The 18,095-nt window shown below is 39.1% G+C and overlaps 1 protein-coding gene across 1 annotated transcript in view; it reads right to left on the bottom strand.

Moving 5' to 3' along the window:
• LOC124621795 (heat shock protein 75 kDa, mitochondrial) overlaps positions 1 to 18,095 on the bottom strand; it is a 351,802-nt gene that overhangs the window by 45,946 nt on the left and 287,761 nt on the right. Inside the window, exons 7-9 of the mRNA XM_047147227.1 lie at positions 16,336 to 16,445; positions 16,178 to 16,251; positions 1,226 to 1,388 (exon numbers count right to left, since the gene is read on the bottom strand). Coding sequence (XP_047003183.1) covers positions 1,226 to 1,388; positions 16,178 to 16,251; positions 16,336 to 16,445 — 347 coding nt within the window. The remainder of the gene's footprint in view (positions 1 to 1,225; positions 1,389 to 16,177; positions 16,252 to 16,335; positions 16,446 to 18,095) is intronic.

The following is an 18,095-nucleotide window of genomic DNA, read 5'->3' as shown; positions in this document are numbered from 1 at the left end:
TAATAGTTTACATGTGATGTGTTATGATAGTGAAAGAAGCCTGTGACCACAGGAGACAGTGCCCCAAGTTACCCCAAAATCGTAATACAACACACACGCCATACTAACACTTGTAAATTCACCAGATGATGTAGGTTTATATTTCAGAAAACGCTATGTGTATAAATAAATCAATGACCGGTAACAGTAAACTCTTTGTTCATTTGATTTCAATAACAGTCGTGAAAAAGTCTAACCTAAAATGTTAACATTTAAAATTCCAATATGTTAGAAAATTGGTCTTATTCTGTAAGGTTAACAAAAGTATTAGTTTCTCAGCATATAATAAATATAAACAATGTTATGAGGAAAGACAACCTCTCACAATATACAAAAAGAAAGGTTTAGCAATGCACATGCACACTACCAAGATGATAATGATTATGCTCAGCTATTCCAGGTGCATTCTGAAGAGTTTCTCTGAAACGAGTGTAAAATGAGGCTGAAAGGTAGCAACAATAATTGACATTTGATATTGTGTACAATAATTAATGTATATTAATTTGTAAATTATTATTTATTTAAAAATTTGACTCACCACACACAAGAGAAGCATAACACTTCAGTATTTCATTCCACTGTAGTTTATTTTTCACCTGTAAAGTTCCCATCTTTGTTGTAAGATCTAATTTTCTGTCTGCTGCTAATATGTCAATTTCTAATCACGTCGACAAAACAGTCTCTTATCCTTCTTTACTGTTGCAACACTAATTTCAGACCTTCATCCAGCATGCACAATCCCACTCCCACTTTGTTCTCCTTTCTGCCTGGCTACATCTATGTAAGGACCAGATCATAAAAATCACATTTTTGTACAAAGATGTAATTATTCTCCTTTTTCTTTTTCTCCTTCTTCAATTCCCTTATGCTTTCAAGCATTGGGTTAACCTCACTCGACGTACAACAAGCAAAAACAACTGACAATCAATACTGAACTCCCACAATAGCTTTTCACTTACAAGGAAAGAACATACTGAACAGAGAAGCTAGCAGTGGGATGATGTATCTCTCAGTTTACAGTTCTGATATAGCAGCTACTTGGTCCATAGGTGAGTACATTGCAGACTCCATTTCACCATGACGGGGTTTTGCGCATTATGTATAGCTTCAAATATTGTGCTATCAAACTACTAAAAATAAATGATTAGAGCCACATATCAAGTTGTACTGTTTTCTGTGTACCCACCTGGTTTTCCTTCTGGGAAGTATATCAATGCACGGACTGACAGAGGAGCATCTGTCTTGTAATGGAGTGTGAACCTTGGACGATCATATGCATTTCCCACAAATCGGTAGAATTCATCATGCATCTGGGGTGTGATTTCTTTTGGGTCCATCAACCACAATGCCTAAAATAGTAACATAATTATGTGCGGAATGATAGAAAAGTTTGATCAGAGGTAGATGTGAGTTTAAGTAATATTGCACAAAACTGAAAGCAAGATAGATAACACTCATAAACAATTTAAAAATACATGCAGTACATATAAGGAGAAACTGAAAATGTAACATTTTTCTTTCTATACAACCCTGACCACCATCACTTTATATAAATTTCCCACAAAATTGTGAAACTCTCCTTCTAAAACTGCACGTACAGTGAACAGAGTTTTTTATTTTTCAATACTTTGTGTACTATTTTGTAAAAATCCTATTGTCATATACATACAGAGTATTTTCGTCACACTGTTTTAAGTGCCATATTCAAATACTGTCGCCACTCTCATAGTGTTCAACACCAACAAAAAGTACAGAAATTATTTAACTTGTTCAGGGAATAGTTTATTTTCTGGCACAATCACACACAAGCCACACAGGAGGTCGACTGAGGGGTGGAGAGATGTAATAAACTGAAGAGCCAAAGAAAATGGTACACCTGCCTAATATCGTGTAGAGCCCTCGCAAGCATGCAGAAGTGCCGCAACAAGATGTGGCATGGACTCAACTAATGTCTGAAGTAGTGCTGGAGGGAACTGACACCATGAATCCCGCAGGGCAGTCCATAAATCCATAACAGTATGAGGGGCTGGAGATCTCTGCTGAACAACACATCCACAAGGCATCCCACATATGCTCAATAATGTTCATGTGTGGTGGTCAGTGGAAGTGTTTAAACTCAGAAGAGTGTTCCTGTAACCACTCTGTAGCAATTCTGCACGTGTGGGGTGTCACATTGTCCTGCTGGAATTGCTCAAGTCTGTCGGAATGCACAATGGACATGAATGGATGCAGTTGATTAGATAGGATGCTTATGTACATGTCAGAGTTGTATCTAGACATATCAGGGATCCCATATCACTCCAATTGCACATACCCCACACAATTACAGAATCTCCACCAGCTTGAACAGTCCACTGCTGACATGCAGGGTCCATGGATTTATAAGGTTGTCTCCATACCCGTATACATTCATCCACTCAATACAATTTGAAACAAGACTCGTCTGACCAGCCAACATGCTTCCAGTCATCAACAGTCCAATTTCAGTATTGATGGGCCCAGGCGAGGCATAAAGCTTTGTGTTGTGCAGTCATCAAGGATAAACGAGTGGGCCTTTGGCTCCATGACCCCGTATCGATGATGTTTCAATGAATGGTTCACACACTGACACTTGTTACTGGTTCAGCATAGAAATCTGCAGCAATTTGTGAAAGGGTTGCTCTTCTGTAAAGTTGAACAATTCTCTTCAGTCATCATTGGTCCCGTTCCTACAGGATCATTTTTCCGCTGCAGCAATGTGTGAGATTTGATGTTTTACCGGGTTCTTGATATTCACGATACACTCATGAAATTGTTGTACAGGAAAATCCCCACTTCATCATACCTCGGAGATGCTGTATCCCATTGCTCATGGGCTGACTATAACACCACATTCAAACTCAATTAAATCTTGATAACTGGCCATTGTAGAGCAGTAATGAATCTAACGACTGTGCCAGACACTTGTTGTCTTATATAGGCTTTGCTGATTGCAGCACCGTATTCTGCCAGTTTATATAATCTCTGCATTTGAATATGCATGCCTATACCAGTTTCTTGGGTGCTTCAGTGTATGTCTGTCACCGTTTATGTTTAATCCATTTAAATATTTGTATAGAATGGGAAAGGAAATTTGCTTTACCCTCTCCAATGAACCATTCTAGCATTTGCCTTAAGCCATTTACAGAAATCACAGATAAACAAACTGGAGGAGAATTGAACTACCCTCTCCCACATTCAAGTCCAGTGTTTACCACCGAGACCTCACCTGGGACTAGTCAATAAGGAAAAAGCTGTGTCATCCAAAGAAGAGCTGTGACTGCACATTAAATTTTGGGTATCACCATAACAGCCTTGGTGAAGTGGGGAAGTGGTTCACAGGACACAAGAAAACATTGTATCACTTTTGTGTCAAAGTTCATGTTGCTTCAAACACTGATGTCAAAACTACTTTTCTATCCCATTTTACTGTTGGTTATATCACTTCATTTATTGTTTAAAAACAGTCTGTGATTTTTCAATTTGTCTTCTTAAAATATAAGGTAGTAGTCTGATATTTAACTTCCAACATACTTGTTTCTTTGCAATTTTGTTTCTTGCTCCAAGGAATAAAAATTAATACAAAGGAATTTTTGTACATATTAACTGTTAGAAACAAAGGAAACAGACTGTGAAGTGAGAAGAAGGAAAGCTTTTATGACGCCCAATTGCTGGACACAAATTTACCTTCGGAAGGCAAAATCCATAGTACCAAAAGACACATCCGAATGTAAATGAATACATTACCCAGCTTTCACAACTAATAGCCTTCCCTTTGGGAGGAGCGAGGGATATGTTGGTGATACTTAAAAAGAAAGGGGGCAGATCATTCAGATCACAGGATGAGAGTCAACTGTAGTGTAGGCAATGGTAGGAGGAGGAGTCAATACAGACAGTAGGTCAGAGTTGGTACATTGGTAAGTACTATGCAATGGTCTGTCCAGAGACGATAGTGACAGAGGGAGAAATAATGTCAGATTAAAGGTGAATGACATTTATCTTTCATACAAGAAACAAAGATTGATGGAATTGATGGAGTAGAAGATAACAAATCAATAGTGATGATTAAAGAAACTGCTTTAACCAAGCTGAGAGAAAAGTTTTGAGAAGTAAAACATATTTCTGGATCATCAATTAATGCTTTTTTTCTACTCACAAAGTAGAATGTTTAAGGCCTCAAATCTAAGATACTCTTAACTTTTTTATATTGTTGTTGATTTGCTGCAATACCATAATTTCAGTAAAACAACCATTCTCGTATCATTATCGTAGTATGAGACACTGCACTTCATTAGTATTTGTAACTGTATATTTACAGATTTCTGTGTTCTTAAAAAATCATATGATAATTTAATGTTTTACTTTATTTCCCATTGAGTTTCATACAGTCAATAATGTTTATTAATCATTCAGACTCAAACCACGTGACATAATTCCAATAACTGCATACTACCATTACACACTGTTCCTAGCAGCAAACAAGCTGTTCATAAGACTATTTAGAACACGAGTGTTCATATACTACAGTATGTGCATTTTCCCAGACTGAAACCAACCATCAGAGGCTCATACAATTCTTGGATAGACAAACAATGGAAAATCCAGGATGAAATGTAATAATATAGGGTGTATCAAAAAGAGTCCCCTGATTTGGCATGTCTATATTTCTGAAAATAATCAATATAAACAATGAATTTTGTTTTTTGGTGAACGGAAAACTCAAAAAGTTTTTATTCTGACCTTTTCATTGGTGTTCAATATGCCCCCCTTGAGATGCATGGCATATGTCAATGTGGTATTCAAATTGTTCCCACACTGCAGTGAGCATGTCTTGAGTTGCAGCTTCCACAGCTGTTGTTATACAATGTCTTAGTTCAAAATTGTTGAGGCTTTCGTGGCCACTTGTTGACAAACTGCCTATTGGCTTCTGTCTCGGGTTCTTCGGCCGACGCTCATCTAATGATTTTTTCTGACGTTTCGCCAGCACGAGTGGCTGGCATTGTCAAAGCTTCACCCTCCATTGGCGGTGGTGAACTGGAGCCAAGCTCGCGGGCGTGACTGATGTCCTCTCTCGCCTTTCTGTCACGTTGCCGAGATGAATGTGCTACACCGAAGTTCTTGAGATGTAAGCGCCTATTCACCACCTACCAAGCACATCGTATCTACGACAGGATGGAACAAGCTTTTCTTCGTGAGCGAATACATACAACACGAGAGAGTTGGCAAGAATGGATCAGGAACTTCTGGACATTTTCTATCAACTAAGTAGCAGAATGCATCGAGACGGCTGGGACAAGATCGACAGCATCACTCACAGGAGCATGCAGAACGAACTCGAACGCTGCACCGAGCGACAGAAGAAAAAGTTTGAAAGATGCCGGAAGCAGACCGACAAGGCGACTCCCGACATGTCACACACAGTGGTCAACCTCACTGAACGACAATTGACTGAAGAGGAAGTGTCTGTTCTTCAAAAAGGAGGGAATTTCGCTATCATCCTGAGAACCATACCTATGGAGGACATCATTGCCAACACCGAAGCAGCCATTCGTGCCCTTCCTTGTGAAAGGGCAGAGGAAATACGCACGGAAACAGCCAGGATACTGCGCCGAGCAAAACCACCAGCTTGCAACCTGAAGAAAGAAGAGGTACAAGCCATTAAGAATCTCAACGCCGACAAGAGTATATTGGTACTGCCTGCCGATAAGGGGAATGCGACCGTCGTAATGAAGACCGAAGATTACGAGCAAAAGATCCAAGACCTATTAGATCCGACGACGTACCGAAAACTAAGCACAGATCCAACGCAACGTATCACACGGAATACGAATCAATTAATCAAGGCATCTTCTCTGCCGGCGGACATACAGAGAAACCTGCGCAACACAGAAGCCCTACCACCTTCGTTGTATGGATTACCCAAGATCCATAAGAACAACGTTCCACTGAGACCGATTGTTAACGCTCATGGATCACTGACATATAAACTGGCAAAACACTTGGCCTCTCTGCTCCAGCCACACGTGGGGAAGACCGACACATACATTAAGGACTCAGGACATTTCATTGAGAAGCTGAAGAAATTAAACTTGCACCAAACGACATCCTGGTCAGCTTTGATGTTCTTTCGTTATTTACGAAAGTGCCACTCAGTGACACTCTGGAGCACATCGGTTCCATTTTCCCGCTAGACATCAGAAAGCTCTTCCATGCATGTCTCACCACCAGCTATTTCACATGGAATGGCGGTTTCTACGAACAGCTGGAAGGCGTCGCCATGGGTAGTCCTCTTAGTCCAGTGGTGGCCAACTTCTTCATGGAACAATTCGAAGCACAGGCACTGGACTCGGCGACTTGCAAACCTAAGGTGTGGTACAGGTACGTCGATGATACTTTCGTGGTGTGGAGACATGGTGAAGAACAGCTCGGTGACTTCCTAAGACACTTAAACAGCCTCCATGCCAACATAACATTTACCATGGAAGTAGAAAAGGACAAGAAACTGACATTTCTAGATGTGCTGGTCACAAGGGACGGCGAAAACCTGGGACACAGCGTGTACCGAAAACCGACTCACGCGGACCGATACCTGCACCAACTGTCAAACCACCACCCGAGCCAGAAAAGAGGCATGATTAATACGCTCGTAACGAGAGCAGGATGAATATGTGAGCCGCAACACCTCAAACGAGAAATGCAACACCTGGAAACTGTCCTAAGGAGCAATGGGTACTCCACAAATTATATTAAAAGTGTAACTGAGCCAAACACTCGGCGAAGTAAGAAACCAGAAAAAGAAATGTCGGGTACGGCCTTTCTGCCATACATTCCCAGAGTAACAGACAGAATCGGCCGTATATTGCACAAACATGGCATAAAGACGATTTTCAAACCGACAAGGAAGGTCAAAGAGTGTCTTAGATCGGCAAAGGAGAAAAGAGACCCACTGGCAATGTCGGGAATATACCGCATACCATGCACATGCGGAAAAGTTTATGTCGGAATGACTGGACGATCCATTAACACCAGGATCAAGGAGCATAAGCGACATTGCAGGTTGGGGCAGGTGGAGAAATTGGCCGTGGCAGAACACGCACTGAATGAGACCGACCACGTAATAAAATTCGCCGACACGGAAGTTCTGGCTGTAGAGAATCACTATCACACGCACTTGTTCAGAGAAGCTGTAGAAATACAAAAACACGCAAACAGTTTGAACAAGAAAGAGGAAAGCCTTAAGGTATCGGATCCTGGCTTCCCGTACTGCAGCGAACGACCGTCGCAGGTAGCAAGAGGAGAACCGCACCGGAAATGACCGCGGAGAAGCCCTCGGACATTGGCGCGCCAGGTACATATAGTCTGCGCCCGCGAGCTTGGCTCCAGTTCACCACCGGCAATGGAGGGTGAAGCTTTGACAATGCCAGCCGCTCGTGCTGGCGAAACGTCAGAAAAATCATTAGATGAACATCGGCCGAAGAACCCGAGACAGAAGGCAATAGGCAGTTTGTCAGTGCCTTAGTTCATTCATTGTTGTTGGTAATGGAGGCATATAAAAGGAGTCTTTCATAAATCCCCACTAACATAATCACATACAGTTAAGTGCAATGACCTTGGAGGCCAGTAATCTAAGGCTGACTCATTCAAGTCCAGTGCAACCAATCCATCATTCAGCAGTCCTTTGATTAAAAAATTCCTGTACTTCCACATGCTAGAGTGGCAGTGCCCCATCCTCTTGGTTAATGAAGTTGTTCGAATCAGTCTCCAACTGTAGGAAAAGAAAGTTCTCAAGCACGTTGAGATATGTGCTTCCTGTAACAGTGTTCTCAGCAAAGAAAAACGGTCCATGCACCTCTTCCCGTGCAACTGCACAAAACACATTAAATTCTGGAGAGTCCCTCTCATGTTGCACAACTTCATGTGGTTGTTCTGTACTCTATATTCTCATGTTATGATGTTTCATCTTTCTGTTTAAATGGAATGTTGCCTTGTTACTAAACCCTAAGCATGGAAGAAAACTGTCCTCCTCCATCTTGCGAAGAACAAAACTACAGAACTCTTCACATTGCTATTCATCACCTTCACAAAGACCTTGCAGTAGCTGAATTTTGTATGCTTTCATGTGTAAATGTCGACACTACACATGCCAGATGGACATCGGAGGGAGGGGGGGGTATGTGAGTTGTTGAGCTGCACAAACAACCTGTTTCTCAGAATTGTTCATGCCATCGTCTAATGCTCTGTGCCGTAGGAAGATCCACACCATACCTAGCATGAAAGTGACACTGAACCGCTATTACAGACCCGCACTGCACAAAACGCTTTCTGTTGTCCCAATACCATTTTTACTACCACTGAAGTGGGCGCTCGCTGCTGCTACCTTGCGGGAACCATGTAAAACTTGAGAGTTTGCTCCTTCCAACAGTACATTTTTTATGCATGTATCTCATATAACATAATAGTTATAATTTTTTGTAATTGGATGATTCTTTTTGATATACCCTTTATTATGAAAAGGATAGTTGCTACTCGCCATACAGCAGAGATTCTGAGTTGCAGATAGGCACAGCAAAAAGCGCGCGCGCGCGCCCACACACACACACACACACACACACACACACACACACACACACACACACACACACACACACATTCTTAGATACAGATTTCTCAACCTACACTACTGGCTGCGAACTAACGCAGGAAGTGACTATTAAAATAGTAGAATGTGTGTGTGCGCCACTACTCACGGAGGTCCAGCGTGAGCTATAATCACTGCGTGGCAGCGAAACTTTGTAGTTATGCTAATGTCTTAATGTGGAACTGATTTACACTATAAACAAATTAGTTTGAATTTTTTCAACCATGTGCATCTCTGGCACAATGAATGCAAGGGAGACACATAGAAATGTTTCCATATATAATGAAATGAGAATGGGACACAGGCAGAAAAGGTCAAACAAGTGAGGAAGGTATACAGCTGTTTTTATTATTAATAGCTGCTTATGCAACTTATTTAGTATGGGCACCAGAGATGTCGATGAGATACCACATCTGTAAAACAACAGGATCATCTGTTGTTTGCATCAGTTCCCGTGGAATTTGAGCAACATGTTCCTGTATAATGGCCTTCATATCAGGTAGGACCAAACATGCCCTTGGCAAACGCATTCTTTTATTATATCCCCAGGACCCACTATCTATGTAACAGTTTGTGGGCAGTATTATTACTAATACAATCAAGAATGTGACAGTGTGTCACCAATTAGAATTTTTTGTTTCTTGTAGCAAATAAACAAATAAAAATAAATATCCCCAGAGCCAGCAGTCACAGGAATTCAGACCAGGTGATCTTGCAAGCCATGCATCAGGAAAACCTCTGAAGATAACACATTCATGAAATGTTGGATTAAGGCAATCTTTCACTGTGTGAGTGACATGAGGTCTTGCCCTACATTGCGTGAAAACATTTATTTCCACACAGTTGTGTTCTTCCAAAGCAGGAATTACATGCTGTGCAAGTTGGTCCCAATACTGTGCAGATGTTGTGGTACACCTGACAGGCCTTCTGGGTATATTCTCTTCAAAGAAGAATGGACCAAGAATAAAGGCACTTGTGAATCCACACCACACAGTCACATATGGTGAGAGCAATGGCTCCTCGTGCACGACATGTGGTTTATCAGTACCTCAAATTCAGTAGTTCTGCATATTCACTGCTCCCTGTAGTGTCAAATGTGCCTTGTCACTCCACAGAATATTGCTTGGCCAAATGTCATCAACTTCATTCCAGAAACTGAAGAGCAAATTCAGAACATTGCTATGGATCATGAGTTTCAGTTGTTGCATAGTATGGATCTTGTGAGGGTGCCAGTGCAAAACAGACTTCAAAACTTTCCATATTGTTGACTATGGAATGGACAGTTCTCATGATGCTACTAGAGCACAAGCACTACACAGAGCACAAACTGAATAATCAGTTACAGCATCAACAACCTCTCCTGGGATAGGACACATTCCAGGAGAAACACCAATCTCACCCATGTTTTCAAATTTCATCATCATCTTCGTTAAACCATTCAATGACAGCAGGCCTCTCTTCAGACCTTTCAGTCAGTCTGAATGCACCGCTGTAATTGCTGCTGTTCACATAAAATAGTTTCACTAACAGTGCACGGCCTCTCTTCTAGATAGCTATGCTGTTCATTCACATTGTGGCTTGTAAAATGACAAATGTAGATGCCACATCATCATACAAACAGCGTACAGTGCCAGATTTTCATCCGGTGACCAAAATTGGGCTTAATTTTTTCCTAGTGTAAATCTGTTCTGCATTAATGTATTAGCACATCTACCAAGTTTTGCCCTCATACAACAATTGCAGCCCATGCTGGACCTCCATGACTAGCTAAACTTTAATTAAAACCACGCGGTAGTACTAGGAGTATATAACCAGTGGTATTAGGTGCATATTGGTGGCTGAAACCAGAAGTGAATATAATATTACATCCTGATCAGAATGTATATCATAATGATAGGCTGGACACCAAATGGTGGACGCACGGCTATAGCCATAAATAATACAATAATATCTAGTGAGGTTAATACTCATTATGAACATTTACTAATTAGGATGAATATAAGTGTTACAGGTGAGTCGAACATGGCAATTGGAATATTTCATATATGCCCAGCTTCAGGACCCTTACTAGTAAGAAGTTTCAGAAGTAACTTGGAAAAGATTGTTCACAAATTTCTTGATAGTATTATAGTACCATAAGAGGGTACCTCGAAGACTGAAAACACTGAGTATAAATTACAAAAAGTATTGTACAAATATGCATTACATAGATATATTCTAAGAAAAGCTGTGAGAGATGGGAAAGATTTGAAACAGCTTGTTACAAAATTGCTGTGGAAGCAAGGGGAATGTCACTTCATATTTAAAATCAGCCAAAGCCTTGCTGATACTTAAAAACTTGGGCAAGGCAAAGGGAGTGTAAGGAAAGATATGCATCGAATGTTTGACAAATATGAATGTAGAATTCTATAAAATGGTTTGACAAAACATTATAAGCTGTTTTGGTCTTAAGTCAGTAAACAGGTGAAGGAAATTTATCCAGTTACTCAATGACTATGATGGTACTGAAATGGAAGATGAAAGAGAAGAGCCCAAAATGCTAAATTCTGTTCACTGAAACTGTTTCACTTAGCGCAGTCATAGTACGGTTCCTCCCTTTAACTGTTGCAAAATAACAGATATCAAGATAAGTGACCACAGGATAGAAAATGAACCAAATGTAAAATGATTAAAAAACTAGTTGTTGGATCTTTACAATTCCACATCAATTATACAAAAGAACTTTGTCCAGGTTTAGCAGCAGTCTGTTATAGCTTGCTAGAGGAGCAAAGACTTTAAATGATTGGAAAAATTCACAAGTCATACCCATTTTTAAGAAGGGCTATTGATTAGATGCACACTGCTATAGGTCTACACTGCTGATGTCAAACTGTTGTAAGCTTTTGGAATGTATTTTATGCTTGTGTATTATAATATTCTGCAGACTAAAAACCTCTTTTGTTGAACTAATACGTATTCGGCAAACAACCACCTCATGAAACCTAACTTATTCTGTTCATCCAAAAGGTCTCAAAGGAAGTACATACTGGCGCTCATGTTGGTGCTATGGTCCTAGACTTTCTGAATATGTTCTACACAGTTCAACACTGTTGCCTAGTTAGGGGAAGGAATGGGAAGAACAGGATGAACAAAAGGAATATCATGCAACTAAACAGCTTGTCATTCTTCACCAAGAAAAATTTCATATGGAAGCTTCTCAATAGTCATTCCATCCACACATTATTCACAACTGGAACAGGAAGGGGGAAAGTGACAACACTATGTTATGTACCCTCTGCCAGACATTGAAATGTGCAACATGCTGACTAAATGTCGATTTAGATGTATTTGAATAAGTTTATGGGTTACTCTACTTCAAAACAACAATATCAATAGTAGTGACAAAATTTTCCAGTTTTAAACTGTATAGCATACCACATATAAGGAAACCATGAGTTAAATATGTCAATATTTAAATTTTACTGCAATGTAATATCATTGGTGTCCATAGATGTCACTAAATGCATATCTTGAAGCCTGTTGTTTAAAGTTCTATGTTATCCACCATACAGTAAACTACGAATAAAGGATTTCAGTAATTACATGTTGGGTCTGAAATTAAAACCACAACACAACAGGTTATGGACCCAGGTTGTGCAAGCTTAAAGTCATAAGCTCGAAAGGACATAAACAAACCAGTTCACTCAGATGATGTATGTGGTGTATATGACTGCTGCACATGGAGTTTGACTGTAAGCTCTGTCATGCAATAATTACAACACAAGGAGAACTCCGTAGAAGCACTATTCATCAAAAACGACACTTAGGAATATGTATGTGGTGACTGGTGATGGTGAAAAGTTCAGTGCTACAGTTGCTACAAACAAAGTATGACTAATGACAGAGAGAAAAGCAAAAGCAGACTTGATTTTATTCACCAGTTCTGAAGCAAGTAAAGAACTGCCTTAGAACACATCAGGTATGGCTTAAATTAGACTCAATCTATACATCCAAAGAACCTGCTTGCAGATCAGCACTGCTCAAATGCCTCACACTTCACAAATTCCAATCTAGGGATCAGTAATCGCACATTATATAAGAGTGACAGTCCAAAAGTGTTCACGCGTGTGACAGAAAAGCATTATAAATTAATGCCTGCAGTCCAAAATGTTCACAAGTAACAACTAAAGGTGACGTATACATTGCAACTGAAGCTAGTGATGCCAACTCCTTTACACTGAAAAACATATTGTATGCCCTGAAACTCAGAACCAGTCTCATTTCAGTAGCAAAGTTGTGGACAATAACCACACAGTATCATTTGAGAAAACCAGTACAGCTACACGAGATACACCTGATGCACCATGTGTATTGAATGTAAAATGAAGTCCACTCTCTTCACCAAATGAAAGGGGGACTCAAACTTCTAGAGTTAACTCACACTGACATCTGTGGGCTAATGAGATAAACATCTCTAGGTCATGCACAATTTTTTCTTATCTTTTTCAATGCCCACAGTAGATGTCGTCACACCTATTTTCTTCAATATAAATGAGAAGTTGTAAACAAATTTGCTGAGTTCAGAAACCTAGCTGAACAGCAGATTGGTCGTGAAATTAAAACCTTCCAGACAGAAAACAGTAAGGAGTAGTGCAATGAAAGAATGGACTTCATCCTCAGAGTGGTAAGAATAAAGTGATGGCTAGCAGTTCTATACACACTGCAGCAGAATGGTGTCTCCAAGCACAAGAGCCAGTCATTGGCTGAATTGGTTCGTTGCAGGCTGCTTGAGTCAGAACAACCACCATCATTTTGGGTCAAAGCCATCAATACAGCTAACTACATTCAGAATTGTTGGTTAACTAAAGGACTATCTGTGTGAATTCTATATGAGAAAACCTGACCTATCTCGTATTTGTACATTTGCTCTAAAGATTGTCTTCTTGGATAACCTATGAAAGAATGAAAATTTTAATTCTAAAGGCAAAGAACGTATTTTTGTAGACTATTCTGACTGACAGAAAACCTATCATGTATGGGTAATGAGAAATCACACGATTCACATGTCAAGAGATGTGCAGTCCCTTGATCACAACAGTTTTGAACCCAAACAAACTTATGTGAACTTCTATGAAGATGAGTCAGACCACCACCAATAAGGAGGCATCAACATGAATTCTATGATTCTATAGGAGGAGATTTCAATGTTGATACAAACAGTGAGTTTTAGATTAGATTTACTTTCATTCCAATTCATCCGTAGTGAGGAGGTCCTCAAGGATGTAGAATATGTCAGAAAAACAATAATACATGACAAATGTTTACAACTTAAACAACTAATGTACCTTCCACAAACCACACGTGGAATGATCGTAAACTTTTTTTTAATGAACACTATATGAAAGGATCATTTTATAACACTCATTTACTAAGATTGCATTAATGCACTGAATTTAAAATTTTAAAAAATTATTTATAAGATAATAAACATATAACAGAACCACACACACACACACACACACACACACACACACTTGGTTCCACTGAGAAATTCATCAATGGAGTAGGAGTTGGCCACCAATAAATCCTTTAGGCTTCTCTTAAACTGAATTTCATTGGTTGTTAAGCTTTTTATGGCTGCTGGAAAGTTATTGAAAATGTGTGTTCCGGAATAGTGCACAACTTTTTCTACAAGAGTAAGTGACTTTAAATCCTCGTGAAGATTATTCTTATTTCTAATACAAATTCCATGAACTGAGCTGTTGGTTTGAAAAGAGATATATTTTTAATGACAAATTTCACTAAGGAATAAATATACTGGGAAGCAGTAGTTAGTATCCCTAGTTCCCTAAAAAGGCCTCTGCAGGATGTTCTTGAGTTCACACCACATATAACTCTTACTGCATGTTTTTGTGCCCAGAAAACTTTAGTTTGGCTTGATGAATTACCCCAAAAAATAATCCCATATGACTTTATGGAGTGAAAATAAGCATAGTATGGCAGCTTTTACGTTTTTATATCCCCTATGTCTGACAGAATTCGCATTGCAAATAAGGATTTCTTTAGACACTTCAGCAGTTCTGTGGTGTGCTCCTCCCAATTGAACTTATCATCAAGCTGTAATCTCAAGAATTTAACACTGTCCACTTCTTCCATCTGCTTGTCATTATATGTTAGGCATATACTCGTGGGACACCCCACACAAGTTCTGAGCTGCATGTAGTGTGCTTTTTCAAAATTTAGTGACAAAGAATTGGCTAGGAACCAGTGATTAATGTCTACAAGAATTTCATTAGTCAATCTCTCTAAGACTACACTTGATTTGCTATTTATTGCAATGTTTGTATTATCAGCAAACAAAACAAACTTGACGTTTGGTAATGTTACTGATGAAAGGTCATTGATATACACAAGGAAAAGTAAGGGGCCTATGATGGAACCTTGTGGAACCCCACATGTAATTAGTTCCCAGTTGGAAATACGTCTTGTCCTAATAACACCCTTTGTTTCCTGCCAAAGATATAAGATTTGAACCATTTTGCAGCATTTCCTGTTACACCATAATATTCTAATTTACTTATAAGGATATTGTGATTTATGCAGTCAAATGGCTTTAACAGATCACCAAATATACCAGTTGCTTGCAATTTTTTGCCTAATGAATTAAGTACATTTTGACTGTATAAATGTAGATAGCCTTCTCAATATCAGAACTCTTTACAAATGCAAACTGTGACTTTGACAGTATGTCATTTGTGATAAACTGGTTATAAAGCCGATTGTACATTACCTTTTCTAAAATTTTTGAGAATGCTGGCTAAAGTGAAATTGGACAGAAATTTAATGCTATTTCTGTACCTCTCTTCTCAAACAGTGGCTTAACTTCAGCATATTTCAACCACTCAGGAAAAGATTCCACTGACAAACAACTCGTTACACAGATAGCATAATATGTTACTTAACTCAAAATCACATTCTTTAATGAACTTTGTTGATATTTCATCATACTCACTAGATGTTTTTGATTTTAAAGATTTTATGATGGACATTAATTCTGCTGGGGTAGTGAAGGTCAAATTCATATTATGGAAGTTACTTGAAATGTCTGGTAGGAGCTATACCATGGCAGCATATACAGAACCTGACAACCCCATATTTTCAGTAACAGTTATAAAATGTTCGTTCAAAAGTTGTGCAACACTATACACATATGTCACCAATGTATCATTTACTCTTAATGCTGTTTGCCCCTCTTGAGTCAGAGCGAGAGAGAGAGAGAGAGAGAGAGAGAAAGAGAGAGAGAGAGAGAGAGAGAGAGAGAGATAGGGAGAGGGAGAGTGTTTGTAACTTCTTCTCCTTCTTCTTCTTCTTCTTCTTCTTCTATTGCCTTCACAATTTCAAACATAAAACAATTCAATCACGATACCAGGTACACATTCAGAGCAACATCTATTAAGTAACATGCAACTAAATCGTTTAGGAACAGTCAAAAAACACACTTACCTGAATTGTATTAGCTTTCTTTCCATTAACATAAATTGGGCTTCCAACAAAATTGCTGTATTTTTTAATTATATCTGAAATTTATACAAATAAAACATTTAAATATGTGAACAGTGTGTGAGTCCTTACTCTGCAGACACAATATTATATTAACTTACTGTTAACTGTGTCTTCATCACTGAACTCACGACATTCGGTTTTTAAATGGATAATTATCTTAGTTCCTTGCTGCACACCCTCTGCTTCTTGGATGTCATAAGTTCCTGATCTGCAAAATAGAAATGCGTATGATGACTGAAATAAAATACACCAAGCACATAGACAAACTGTCTACTAAGAATGTAGTCTCATTCTGTACTCATGGCATAGTTTGAAAAGTGTGAATGTAGATAAACAACTGTCTGCATCAGATAAAGAACTATGTGGTCAAATCTTTCTGCCCCCCCCCCCCCTCCCCAATGCTTCGTCTATTACAGAGAGACACTCATCTTTATCTTAATTGCAGTCTTCACATTTGAGAAGCAAGCAATAACTACACAGTACCAACCAAACAACTAGTTAAAAGTCAATGGTATAAGGTAACTGACTAGGACAGACAAATAATTTACTAAGAGGGTTTGCACTAGCTGTAAAGAGGTAGTACTGAGCAGGGAGGAGACAAATTTAAAATGTATGAGGGCCTTTCATAAAGTAATCTTCGTTAGGCTGTGAATAATTTGAATAGTTAAACCAAATTTATTACCAAAATCTTAAAACTACACCTTTTTCATTCCTTCATTACATAATCACCTCTCAGGTTTAAGCACTGAAAATCTCTCTTAACAAGTTAACAAATTCCCTCTCCATAAAAGTCTGCATAATACGATTGGAGCCCATCTGTGACAGTATCTTGAAGCTCTTCATTGTTGGAGTCTATACGTTGGGAGCCCAGCCACTGTTTGATGTGCATGAAAAGGTGCACATCATTGAAGCAAAAGTTAAGAAATATCAGTATCAAGAACTTCTCAGCTTACTTTGAATAGCTACTGTAGGCATCTAATGCAGTGGGGCTTCCACACTGTGGCAGCTCTAAGCACACTGACCTATTGGGTGTACATGTACAGCATATGTCTCTTTTCCTCAATGTTTCCCAGGCTACTTGAAAATGGAAACTATTTTCCAAAAAGCTCTTGTACACAGAGAGAAAAAAAGCATGCTATGATCAATGAGTATGATGATGCCACTGGACTTTGACCTTCTCCAGAAAATATACACACTTCATTTAACAGAAAGCACAAAAATCAAAGCCATTAATTCATGGAATTGGAAACTTCCTGGTCTTAGTTGCTGTTTTCATGTCCCTCTAATCACGATTTATCCTTATGGTTGCTTATACTTTCACAAGTTAAATAGTCTCTCATTCCAGCTGAGACAATAAAAACTTGAAAATGTTGTTGATGTGTTCTTTTGAAAATCTTATCACTTATTCACAGAAATAGCAAGTAACAGCGGTATCTTTGAATGTATTTTTTACCACTCTTTTTTGTTACCTTGCGCTGCCCCCCCCCCCCCCCCCACACACACACACAACAATTTTCCTGAGGTAGTTACTACTTTCCATTTCAGCAGTTTACACACCACACAGAAAACACTATACTAACTTACTTTTTTGCTGAGGAACAATTTTTATATTATAAAGAAACTTGGTAAACAACTTCTATTTTACTTTATTACATATATTCCGTTAAAATCAGACATACTGTCCAAGTATTCACAAAAATTAGGTTCAGCATAGGGCTTCAAATTATTGCACTCACAAGTTGTCCCCCTAACTGCAACAAATAATGCTTTCTGAACCATTTCTTTTGCCCCCACCCCCTTCCTCTCTCACACACACAGGGCACAGGACACACAGATGAAAGTGATACAGTGTCACATA

Source organism: Schistocerca americana, chromosome 7 (genome assembly GCF_021461395.2).
Source record: "Schistocerca americana isolate TAMUIC-IGC-003095 chromosome 7, iqSchAmer2.1, whole genome shotgun sequence".
Taxonomy (NCBI): domain Eukaryota; kingdom Metazoa; phylum Arthropoda; class Insecta; order Orthoptera; family Acrididae; genus Schistocerca; species Schistocerca americana.
This window is presented reverse-complemented; position numbering and strand designations above follow the sequence as displayed.